Source organism: Saccostrea echinata, unplaced genomic scaffold, assembly GCF_033153115.1.
Source record: "Saccostrea echinata isolate AGI-Se365-2 ecotype Australia unplaced genomic scaffold, CSIRO_AGI_Sech_v1 ptg000001l, whole genome shotgun sequence".
NCBI lineage: Eukaryota > Metazoa > Mollusca > Bivalvia > Ostreida > Ostreidae > Saccostrea > Saccostrea echinata.
The window spans coordinates 15,830,001-15,843,172 of record NW_026889750.1 but is presented as its reverse complement, the minus strand read 5'-3'; the positions used below and the strand labels follow the sequence as shown (position 1 = coordinate 15,843,172).

General features: G+C 34.6%; 1 protein-coding gene across 1 annotated transcript in view; it reads left to right on the top strand.

Moving 5' to 3' along the window:
- The first annotated feature begins 1,188 nt into the window (after positions 1–1,188).
- Positions 1,189–13,172, top strand: part of LOC133194969 (uncharacterized) — a 20,001-nt gene continuing 8,017 nt past the window's right edge. Inside the window, exons 1-4 of the mRNA XM_061330865.1 lie at positions 1,189–1,247; positions 1,527–1,802; positions 2,165–2,312; positions 5,120–5,317. Of these exons, the coding sequence (XP_061186849.1) occupies positions 1,199–1,247; positions 1,527–1,802; positions 2,165–2,312; positions 5,120–5,317 (671 nt within the window). The 5' untranslated portion in view covers positions 1,189–1,198. The remainder of the gene's footprint in view (positions 1,248–1,526; positions 1,803–2,164; positions 2,313–5,119; positions 5,318–13,172) is intronic.

Here is a 13,172-nt window from a genome sequence, read left to right as displayed (position 1 = left end):
TAAAGGGGGGTAAAAACGACGGAACTCCTCATCACGATCACGGAGACGATTGTCGTTGTCAACCTCAGAACTACTGTGATTCCTATTTTAACTGCGACAATTTGTCGTGCCAAAACAGCAACGAGAAAGCGTTCTGCATAGATCACCGGTGTGTGTGTAGAAGTGTCGATTTCTGCCCATCCCAGACAAATCAATACTGCATGCATTTGAACTGTTCCTATCTGCAACACAAGTAATTATTGTCAATGCACCCCTTTGACTGACGCCTGCAGCGGAAATAATGTTCATACCTGCCATAATAAATGCCATCTTTTCGAAAAATTGGTATGTGACCATGGTCAGTGTATGTGTAAGCCGTTCAATTACTGTAACCAACGTGACACAGACTGTGTGAACTTCAGTTGTAATACAGATGTTGGAGAAACTCCATTTTGCAACGGCAGTCAGTGTCAGTGCCACCTCGTTACAGACAGGTGTACAGGAAATGACATCACAAGTTGCCAACATCTTAATTGCAGTCAACATCACGTGAAAGTTTGCCGATTTGGAATTTGTAAATGTCAACTGAACCCATGTGAGTGATCAGTATGATGGATTTTTATTGTAATTAAAAAAAAAAATCTATGTTTTTTAACTCTACAATTTCCTTTCTCCTGATTTTTTTTAATTCCTTAAGCCTGTTTCTCTTACTCGGATTGCACAGAGAACAACACAGTAATGGAACTCGGAGAAATGACTTATTTAAGGTGTCGTCCAGTCAACAATCTCTATCCAGAGTGTCATGATGGAAGGTGTCAATGTATTTTCCAATTTCAGGTTTTCATTTTATACAACTTACAGGCCCGTAGGAAGCAATTTCAGTTTGGGGGCACAACCAAATATTTTCAGGGGGCACTATCAAGCAAATATTCCTTGACAAGCAAAAAAGGGGGGAGGTCATCAGACGTTACTATTGAGGGGGAACAAGCATGAAGTACTCTGTTTTCTATAGTATACTATATTTTGGTAAAATTATTGGGGGTGGGGCACGCCCTTCCGTGCACCTCACCCCATATCCTACGGCCATGACTTAGTAAAATACTCTGTATCGTCAAATTGAGAGTCTGTTCCATATTTTATGTATTTTTAAGCCTTTCCCCCAAAACAAACCATAACCCTTACATTCTAATATTCTCAGACAACAAGGGCAACAAACACCATGGCGGCGGGAACAACAACAACTGTTAAACAATACACTGAAACATCAGGTATTACAAAAAATTTTTCCTGTTTAAATTTGCTCTCTCTCTCTCTCTCTCTATCTCTCTCTCATCCATATTAGAGACACAAGTCCTGCTTACTGGATCTACGAAATCAAGGTTCTTGATTTGTTAGCTTTCCGGTGAAACAGGGAAACATGTTTGGTTTTCAAAGATGTACAATGTAATCACAGTGACTCTGGTAGCATTTCCTAATAGTTATATAAAATAGGGAGCATGTCTTTGACAATATTTGTTAAATATTAACAACGAAGGTGTCGTTTATAGCAAACCAAACATCAACGAAAGGGACTGTGTCATCAACAACAAACCAGACATCAACCACAGAGACAATGTCGTCAACAACAAACCAGGCATCAACCACAGGGAAAATGCTGTCAACAACATACCAGACATCAACCACGAGAAAAATGTCGACAACATACCACACATCAACCACAGGGAAAATGTCGACAACATATCACACATCAAACACAGGGAAAATGTCATCAACAACAAACCAGATATCAACCACAGGGAAAGTGTTGTCGACAACAAATCAAAGTATATGTCTATTGTATTTTTATTAATGAAAAATCAATCACCTTACTTATTAGATGACTGAATTAGATTACAGAAGTGTATGTCTTGATTTTATTTTACATCTCAACAAATTTCGGAGTGTGATAATGTCTAGTACAGAGCATGCATGTCTTTTTATTTAAATTAGTATATTAATTTCAAAATAAGTCACGCTGTGTTGGCATGGCTAATTTACTTTTAACCTCATTGCTGTATGTTGTATTGAAAAAGCCCCCTCAGTCAACTTAACACTAAGAAGTTTAGTTTAACCTGCCCCCGTTACAATATGTATATTTACGGTATGTATTTGATATTTTACACCGGGAAAAAATGTTTCTTTGCAGAATGTGTATCAAGAAGTGAATGTAATAACTTAAACACATTTATACACTTTCCACTGACGATGCCGTGCCCTCCAGGCCACGAGGACTGTGTAAATAACACCTGCTTTTGCAATCCCGAAAAGGTTAGTACTAAGTCTAACTCAACCAAGTATAACCCAAGATATAAGCCAACTCTCCCTTGAAAACGACTAACTGTTAATGCCTACTGTGTACGATATTGTACGTAAATTAATTATATTTGATTTTGCGCATTTTTGAATGTGATATATATTAATAGGGATGTCAACGAGTATCCGGTTAACCGGGTACTCGATCGAACGTCCGAGTATCGAATACTAAAAATGGTACTCGGTTACTCGGATGTGTATTTTTTCTTATTTCAAAGTACTTATTTTTATCAAAAACTTATAAAAAACTAATTTAAATGCATGTATGCATACGGTAATTATAGCGTGTAGTCTACTACACCTCTAAAACACCAATTATCGCCTGTTGCTGTGTATATACAGTAATTAGTGACCAAGCTGTTCTCACCTATTGTGGTCCTTAATTTTTGGATGGCTTCAGTGATTGTTTTCAGTGAATATCGATAGTCTATTATCTTCAAATCATTTTTAAATTATTTAGTTAATATACGGCAGCGAAATCGGACATGCATAGAAATGTCGCTACTCACTTCAAAAGTGAAGAAATACTTAGAAATAACTAAATATTTTTTTTAAAAAAATGTTGAAAGTCAGCGTAGTAAGTTTAGTCAGTGTATACGGGGGAAGCAATCAACATATAAAATAGTTTCCCCTTATACACTAAACTTACTATAATATAAGACTAGCGATCCCAACAACGTCCGTTGCTTCTCTTTCGCTAGTCTAATCATCACAAACCTGCGTAACAGAGTGTCCTCCTTTTGATGAAATATAGATTCTAAACAAGAACTGTAAACCATTCGTAATTTTTGATCTAATAATTAAGTCTTTTGTGTTTATTTGATAAATAAATGTAGTGCCAAAAATCATTTACGTTTGGAATCGGTGTTTATATAGTACATTTATACACGTGATAAAAACAGCCTTGGGGTTTAACGGGGTTCAAGAAAATTAACACACTTGTATTTACACTTTTACCGAGTACCCGGGTACTCAATCGGAAAAACGTCCGAGTAACCGATTATCAAAAATTGACCGATTTGACATCCCTTTTATATATATATATATATATATATATATATATATATATATATATATATATATGTTTACTATAATCTAAGTTTTGTATTATTTCTTCTGAGGACTTTGAGACTGCATTTTAATTAGAATCTTATACCTCACCCCACCCCCGGTCGCCACCAAAGATTCGACATAGATGGGAATTTTATTTTCGTCCCTATGATTACTTGAACATATAGAGACGAATCTGGCGTCATTATACAATGCGTCCCCCTCTCTTGATATGTGCAATAAGTAATTAAAGCTGTCAGGATATTACGAATTTTTTTTTTTACTTTTCAAATAAAAAATGTATAACTTTTTGGTGCTGTTTTATTTTATAGTTAACGACACCACTACCAACTACAAGTAAGTAGCATATACTAAAATTCATGTATTTATATCAGCTGTTTTATTTCTAGCTCCATCGGATATTTTTTATTGATTGATTGATTTTTGGAGGGGGATTGAAGGGAGCGTGCAGATTTCCTCTCACGGTCAGAGATTTAAAATGTCCAAAAATAAATATAAATTTACTCCAATTTTATCATTGATTGTTTAACGATTCAAATTCATTTGTTCATTGAACAAATGAATTTGAATCGTTAAACAACGAAATACAAGAAGATATAAACACCATTTGGGAGTCCTATGACCTTATTAATATAGAATACTTAAACGCTGCAGTTGTTGGGGTTAGGACATTTTATATTTAATCCTCAACTGAAATAAGGTAAGATATTTTTGTTCACCTTTTAAATAATATATAATCTACCTCTGGAAATTAGTATCCTCCCCATCCACAGTGCAAATCATACACCTTTCCCTAACTTTTTCAAACCTTACTTTGTTGCATTCATACAGAACAAACAAAATAAGACCTAATGAAAATTTTGGAAATCTAAGCTTTAGTTATCGTGAAAAACTGCTACATACGTATTCGATTTTCTATTGAAAATTTTAATTTTTCCCTATATAAAATTTAAAAGGTAGGGCATACTCTCAAAGAATGAATGCTTGCAAGGCGCGGACGATCCCCCGCTCTGAGAGAAGACATTTTTCAATTCTAAAAGTTCATGAAATGTTATTATTTTCAAAAATTACATTGTCAGAATAATCTTTTACGCTTAGGCGTAAGACTGAACGCGTTAACCACTACGTTACGAAGTCTGCTTTATTTGTTGTGTGTCAGTGTGATTTAAATAAACGAGTTTGTTGAAGCGTAAATTTTTTTCAGAAATGTTCGATTTTCATATAGAATGGGTTCAGACTCCATTTTTTGAAACATGAAATAGATTTTACATTTACTTTTCCGTCATTTAAACGTTAATGAAGAATGGAGACTTGACCCATTCATATTCAAAAATCATTTTTTTATGCCTCTAATAAACCCATTTTCCACTAAATATGCTTTACTGTCAAATTTAATAACAAATTATCAATCAAAAAGTCATTCATTTAAATAATTGAATCAAATGTGTTGAAGATGACATTAATGAGAACACTGTTTCAGAAAAATATAACTTTTCCGTGAACTTTGAAAATTGAGAAATATATTGTCTCAGAGCGGGGGATTGTCCTCGCCTTGTACGCCCTCTTTCTTTGGCCTGGCATTTGTCTGACCAAGTCTTAAAGAATGCCACTGAAATTTAGCAAGATATAATAGTTTGCATTCAATATACTAGTAGTTAGATCCTAACTCACCGTACTGACATGGAAGTAGAAATTTAAGATAGTATGTGTCACAAAGCCCATGCCAATCACTTTGTTTAGGGGACATTTTTCCAACTTCCTCACGGTCTTGTCACCAATGTGGGGATCCAGTGGCCAATATTTCTTGTGACATAAGGATGGTTTACCTCGGCAATCTACAAGAATGTGGTAGTGGAACTTATTGCATGACGGATGTTGTTCAAAGAGCTGATGGGAGTGTTGCCATTTACAAAAGGTTACACTTTAATTGAGCTATTTGCAATCCCCCCTTAATGTAATATTCGCGGATGATAATCAGGTATGAGGCTTTGGAGGATAGCTCGGTGTTAATAGAGGGTTTTGAGACAATCTGGGCAAATACCGCTAAACAGTATAATATGGGAGGAGGCACCTAACAAGCCACCATTAATTCCTCAGTGGCTCTCTTCAAACTCTCAAAACCTCCCCCTTATTTACTCTATAAATACATGTACAGGGTTTAACACTTTTGCTCAGATTGTGTCAAAACCCAGTCAATATTATATCATCTCTTTCTACTTTTCGTTTGATATTATAATTAGCAGCAGTTTAAACGTGAACATTTTAAGCAAGCATTGCCTTCCAAAATAAAATCTATTACATCAGTTCAGTGTTCGGGATTCCATGAGAGAGAGAGAGAGAGAGAGAATTAAAGTTTTCTAAAAGTAGGTCAAACTCCAAGGTCAAGGTCAAAGGGTCAAAGTTTTTGGTATTCAAAGAAAGGTCTTGTCACAATGATTACATATGTGAAGTATGAAAGCCTTAGCACCAACCGTTCAAAAGTTATGACCAAGGTTAAAGTTTTTCAAAAGTAGGTCAAACACCTAGGTCAAGGTCAAAAGGTCAAAGTTTATGGTTTCCTAAGGAAGGTCTTGTCACAAGGATTACACATGTGAAGTATGAAAGCCTTAGCTCCAATTGTTCAAAAGTTATGGCCAAGGTTAAAGTTTGGTAAAATTTTGCAAAACTGGGTCAAACTCCAAGGTCAAGGTCAAATACATGTATGGTGGTACCCAAAGAAAGGTCTTGTCACAAGGAATACACGTGAAATATGAATGCCATAGCTCCAACCAATCAAAAGTTATGGGCAAGATTAAAGTTTTTGCGGACAGACAGACAGACGGACGGTGTCGCATAATATTTGGTCCGCCTCGTTTAAAGGTCCGGGGGGACCTAATACGATAACATATAAGGTCCGGCCTGCCTCTATAATAAAAGGTCCGCCTTCGGTTTAATATGCCGATTTTTCTCCTTTATTGATTCGAAATTAATTTGCTTTATTAATCTTTTTAAATTATTTAAGGTATAGTTGTTATAAAAGTGTCCCTCTCAGCAAAATGGAGTTCCAGGGACGTACATGTATATACATTATACGATATCTCGCTAGTTGCTGGATTTCGTCAGCCTATTTTAATTAATAATATTTCTAATACTATGATATATCTCAGTACAAAACCTCAAATTATCTATCAAAAAATTATTCAAAATTTGATGTTAGCACTGATTAACTGTTAGCTCCTTATCGTAGTACATACCTCCCAGGTAGTGCACAAACAAAAAATATAAAGATGCAAAGATCTGTTGATCGAGTTACCTTATGGAAAAATCATGTACGACATGTGTCTTTTATAGTTTAAGTGATATCAATATTATCATTGCAAAATAAAAAAAAATACATATATATAATACGCATACCTTCACTGGCACATTGTTCAGTATACATGGTATAAGGTGTTCGTAAGTCCAACAATGATCATTTCATTACAGTCTCTCTCCTAACAACGTTCGACTTCCACTTCCCAAAAAGAATTTTTTCATATCTTTCGAAAGATATTTCATTATATCATTAATAATATTTATGCATAATTCTTACGATTCATATTGTACCTAACTATAAAATAATTGGAGGGTCACCTTGACAGGGACTTGTGTTACGGTGTACTAGCCTATCCCGTTGTTGTTAAAACAACATGTCTATGCTTTGGGGGGTAGGCCTATTGTCTCACCTGACGAAACTTGAAGTCGCATATCCCTCGTGTCTTTATAACCATCGTTTCTTATCCAGTTAAAGACTAACGATTATTTCATTCTACTTGATATTACCCCGGGGTTAACACTGGTTAAGGAAGATGTGCATTAACTGGCAAAATCAAACCAAAGTCAATCGAGTTGAACATTTTAAGCAATAAAACACCCCCTCCCCCCAAAAAGGAAAAGATTATAAATGGTGTTTTGTATTTTTGGTGGGTGGGGTATAGCAAAATTATGCTGATACATGTCAAATAGTTTAAAAAGTACTGATGTTGTAGACTTTCCTCCCGCATTAATATTTTTTCCCGGAAAAACGAGCTTGGGTTTAAAGACCCCTCCCCTTTTGGAAAATGAGCCTAGCATAGGATTTTATTTCCGGAATTTTTTTTTAAATATTGTTTATTTCATTCCCTACATTTTGTAGTTTTCATTTCTGACGTTTTAAAATTTTCATCTCTGACATTTATCATCATAAAGTACTTTTCCGGCAATAAAAACAAAATTGAAATTTCCCTTATAAAAAAATTAAAGAATAAATCAAGAATAATTCATTGATTTCCAAATGATAAGTTCTGCTTATATTTAAAAGAATCTTATGACGATTTTATCCTTGGACACATGTAAGTGTAAGTTGTGAATTTTTGTTCATCTTTTCAAATCAAGATAATCAGACTGAATTTGAGATCAGAAAGGTTTAGATAGAATTTAAGACATACAGAAACTATGTTTGACGGAATAAAGTAATCAAAGTAGAGGAGATTCTGTTTTTCGGTGCTTTCAAACACATATAATTCAGTGGGCATTAAAATTTGGTGATCAAAAATTGCATGTTTTATTATTGAAATTACTGCATTTTATTACTAAACTTTGTATTTTTACTAGACTTAGTGTTGATTGTATTGTAAAATGAAAACAAAAATTGTCGGAAATGCAATGCAAAATTTCGGAAACGACATGCAGCGAGCTTGGAAGAAACAACCCCGGCTTTGTTATCCACCATAGGAAATACTCAGTACGCTTCAGTACAGAATTTTCTCCTTTTCCACCTTCTTACTAGGGAGAATCTTATCCACCCATACTATTTACAGAGGAGTTTTACAGAGCAACTTGACATGTATTTCCCCCTAAAATAAAAAGGAAAGTGTCTGTTGAGATCGTGACTGATATAAAAATTCATAAAACACCACCAAGTCGTGTTCTTTTGTTAATATTTTTTTTTATATTTATTTTGATTTTGGTTTAAATAAGATTTTCTACGACCTTAAGCGGCTATTTCTTTTTTATTTATGTGTGTGTGTGATGGGGGGGGGGTTATAGTTCTCTTGTTGCACGTCATCAACATTACTAATTAAATAATAATATATATCCTTGGACTGGTCCCTTCAGAAAGATGTTTATGGTTGCATATAGATATACAATACAGTAGACACATCTCCGGCAAACGTACATAGAGTGGATAATTAATTGACATTAAAGTTTTGTCTTTTTGTCAGCATATTAAATGAAAAAAGTACACTACTACATATAGTATACATGCAATTCTTATGCACAATTAGGCCATTCCAAGAGTTTTCTAAGTTAATTAAGCGTCCATCCTAAAATTAAAAACCTTATTATCTTTTTACCCTGGAAAAACACACGAACCAACAAAGAAAAAAAAAACAATAGGAACTTACAGCATTTCCATAATCTTTGCTTTGTAAGTGAGATACATGTATGTGGGAAAAAAGAAAAACAGAGGGCGGACTTTTATTATACTGCTTTTTAAGGTCCGCCCTGCCATTTTAACGAGTTTTTTTTTTACGCTACGATAACTTTTAATAAACTCTGTTCAAAATATTCGCCTTGTAATAGTAAGATATCTGAAATATAGAGGGCGGACCTTTTATTATATTGCGTTTTAAGGTCCGCCCTGTCTCTTTCTTTAATTTTTATGCTACGAAAATAAACCCTGTTCAAAATTTTCGCCTCATAATAGTAAGATATCTGAAATATAGAGGGCGAACCTTTAAATATACTGCGTTTTAAGGTCCGCCCTGTCTCTTTCTCTAGTTTGTATGCTACGAAAATAAACCCCGTTCAAAATTTTCGCCTTGTAATAGTAAGATATCTGAAATATAGAGGGCGGACTTTTTATTATACTGCGTTTTAAGGTCCGCCCTGTCTCTTTCTCTAATTTCAAAATTTTCGCCTTGTAATAGTACGATATCTGAAATATAGAGGGCGGACCTTTTATTATACTGCGTTTTAAGGTCCGCCCTGCCTCTTTCTCTAGTTTTAATGCTACGAAAATAAACCCTGTTCAAAATTTTCGCCTTGTAATAGTAAGATATCTGAAATATAGAGGGCGGACCTTTTATTATATTGCGTTTTAAGGTCCGCCCTGTCTCTTTCTTTAATTTTTATGCTACGAAAATAAACCCTGTTCAAAATTTTTGCCTCGTAATAGTAAGATATCTGAAATATAGAGGGCGAACCTTTAAATATACTGCGTTTTAAGGTCCGCCCTGTCTCTTTCTCTAGTTTGTATGCTACGAAAATAAACCCCGTTCAAAATTTTCGCCTTGTAATAGTAAGATATCTGAAATATAGAGGGCGGACTTTTTATTATACTGCGTTTTAAGGTCCGCCCTGTCTCTTTCTCTAATTTCAAAATTTTCGCCTTGTAATAGTAAGATATCTGAAATATAGAGGGCGGACCTTTTATTATACTGCGTTTTAAGGTCCGCCCTGTTTCTTTCTCTAGTTTGTATGCTACGAAAATAAACCCAGTTCAAAATTTTCGCCTTGTAATAGTAAGATATCTGAAATATAGAGGGCGGACCTTTTATTATACTGCGTTTTAAGGTCCGCCCTGTCTCTTTCTCTAATTTTTATGCTACGAAAATAAACCCTGTTCAAAATTTTCGCCTTGTAATAGTAAGATATCTGAAATATAGAGGGCGGACCTTTTATTATATTGCGTTTTAAGGTCCGCCCTGTCTCTTTCTCTAATTTTTATGCTACGAAAATAAACCCTGTTCAAAATTTTCGCCTTGTAATATTAAGATATCTGAAATATAGAGGGCGGACCTTTTATTATAATGCGTTTTAAGGTCCGCCCTGTCTCTTTCTCTAGTTTGTATGCTACGAAAATAAACCCTTTTCAAAATTTTTCGCCTTGTATCAGTACGATATCTGAAAAACAGAGGGCGGACCTTTTATTATACTGCGTTTTAAGGTCCGCCCTGTCATTTTGACTAGTTTTTATGTTACGGAAATAAACCCTGTCCAAAATGTTTGCTTTCTAACAGTAAGACATCTAAATTATAGAGGTCGGACCTTTAAATATACTGCGTTTTAAGGTCCGCCCTGCATCTTTATCTAGTTTTTATGCTACGAAAATAAACCCTGTTCAAAATTTTCGCCTTGTAATAGTAAGATATCTGAAATATAGAGGGCGGACCTTTTATTATACTGCGTTTTAAGGTCCGCCCTGTCTCTTTCTCTAGTTTGTATGCTACGAAAATAAACCCTGTTCAAAATTTTTCGCCTTCTAACAGTACGATATCTGAAAAACAGAGGGCGGACCTTTTATTATACTGCGTTTTAAGGTCCGCCCTGTCATTTTGACTAGTTTTTATGTTAGGGAAATAAACCCTGTCCAAAATGTTTGCTTTCTAATGGTAAAATATCTGAAAAACAGAGGGCGGACCTTTAATTTTACTGCGTTTGAAGGTCCGCCCTGTCTCTTTCTCTAATTTTTATGCTACGAAAATAAACCCTGTTCAAAATTTTCGCCTTGTAATAGTAAGATATCTGAAATATAGAGGGCGGACCTTTAATTATATTGCGTTTTAAGGTCCACCCTGTCTCTTTCTCTAATTTTTATGCTACGAAAATAAACCCTGTTCAAAATTTTCGCCTTGTAATAGTAAGATATCTGAAATATAGAGGGCGGACCTTTTATTATAATGCGTTTTAAGGTCTGCCCTGTCTCTTTCTCTAGTTTGTATGCTACGAAAATAAACCCTGTTCAAAATTTTCGCCTTGTAATAGTAAGATATCTGAAATATAGAGGGCGGACCTTTTATTATACTGCGTTTTAAGATCCGCCCTGTCTCTTTCTCTAATTTGTATGCTACGAAAATAAACCCTGTTCAAAATTTTTCGCCTTGTAACAGTACCATATCTGAAAAACAGAGGGCGAACCTTTTATTATACTGCGTTTTAAGGTCCGCCCTGTCATTTTGACTAGTTTTTATGTTAGGGAAATAAACCCTGTCCAAAATGTTTGCTTTCTAATGGTAAAATATCTGAAAAACAGAGGGCGGACCTTTTATTTTACTGCGTTTTAAGGTCCGCCCTGCCTCTTTATCTAGTTTTTATGCTACGAAAATAAACCTGTTCAAAGTTTTCGCCCTGTAATAGTACGATATCTGAAATACAGAAGGCGGGGCTTTTATTATACTGCGTTTTAAGGTCCGCCCTGCCCCTTTCTCTATTTTTCATGCTACAGAAAAAAAAACCCTGTCTATAATTTTCTCTTTGTAATAGATAGATCAAAACGGGGGATTAAGGTTCTACATAGGAATATCTAGGAAAAAGTCTTCAAAAATCTTCTTAAGAACAACAATGTCATGATTAGTCATATTAATATGGAAGCATCATCAGTTAGTGTAGATGTACGTTTGTTCAAATCATGACCCCCGGGGTAGGGTGGGGTCACAATGGGGGATCAAAGTTTTACATAGGATATATATATCGAAAAATCTTCTCCACAAGAACAGCAAAGCCATCTTTATTCAGATTGATATGGAAACATCCTCAGGTATTGTGGATTCAAATTTGTTTAAACCATGATAACAGGTCATATAAAATTAATTTTCCGCCAGAATATGGCTGAAATATAGCCGACTCGGCGTTAAACCCTAATCAATCAATCAATCAATCAAACCAATTAAACTTGGGCGGACCTTTTCTTATACGGGCCGGTGTCGCATAATATTTGGTCCGCCTCGTTTAAAGGTCCGGGGGGACCTAATACGATAACATATAAGGTCCGCCTTTTATAAGAAAAGGTCCGGCCCGTATAAGAAAAGGTCCGCCGAAGTTTAAAGGTCCGGGTGGTGCAAAATGTTTTAATCTTGACTTAAACACATAAAATTAAAGAGAGTTTGTTTACATCATATGAAGAAAGATTAAGGATTTACCCTAGCTGTTGTGTTTATTTTTTTTGTACAATATATCTCTTAGGGCAGGAATTGCTACTCCATGTTTAGTGTGCTTTTAGCAATACCGTTTAGGGCAATGATTTTCAAAAAAAAAATGTCGCATTTATTGGGTTTGTGTTTGTTTTTCCCCAGCATTTGCTTTGTGTAAATTAGGATGATTAAAGGTGTGAAATCTGCCGGTGTGTATAGGCAATAAAACAATGGGGGTGTGAAGTATTCGTATACCTGACAGGTACCCGCTGGTAGAGTCCGCGGCAGATAGCAATGACAATGTAATGGTCATGTGTTTGCTTTAAATCAATAGATATGAATTCTCTATTTTAATAAATTATGCTGAAGAACAAATTATAATACTATTATGATATTCATACGTACACATCAAAATTGTGATATAATTATATAAATATATATAGTCTATTTTTATTACAATATTTAAAGAAATTTCTTATTCCAAGTGCATGTAGAGTTTAAAACTAAGACCGATAAAAAATAAAAATATGTATATGCTTCCCTTTAGTTTTAACTATTAACTTGTTTTCAGTTTATAATAATATTTTGCCCTTAATTTGTGGATAGGGTAATATATAGCCTAATGTTGTATTCGATCTGTATTTACTGCACAAACAAAATACATGTAATGTTAAAGCTTAAAACAGGTAATTCAATATTGAAAACATATACAACAGATTTAAAGTATAATCATGGTTTGGATTTAATTCTTTCTTATAAAAATATCACTCTTCCTCGTCATAATGAACTACATATGAAATAATATTTCATTTTTGTATTTTTTTTTTTTAATTTTTTTTTATTTTTTTATTTTTTTTT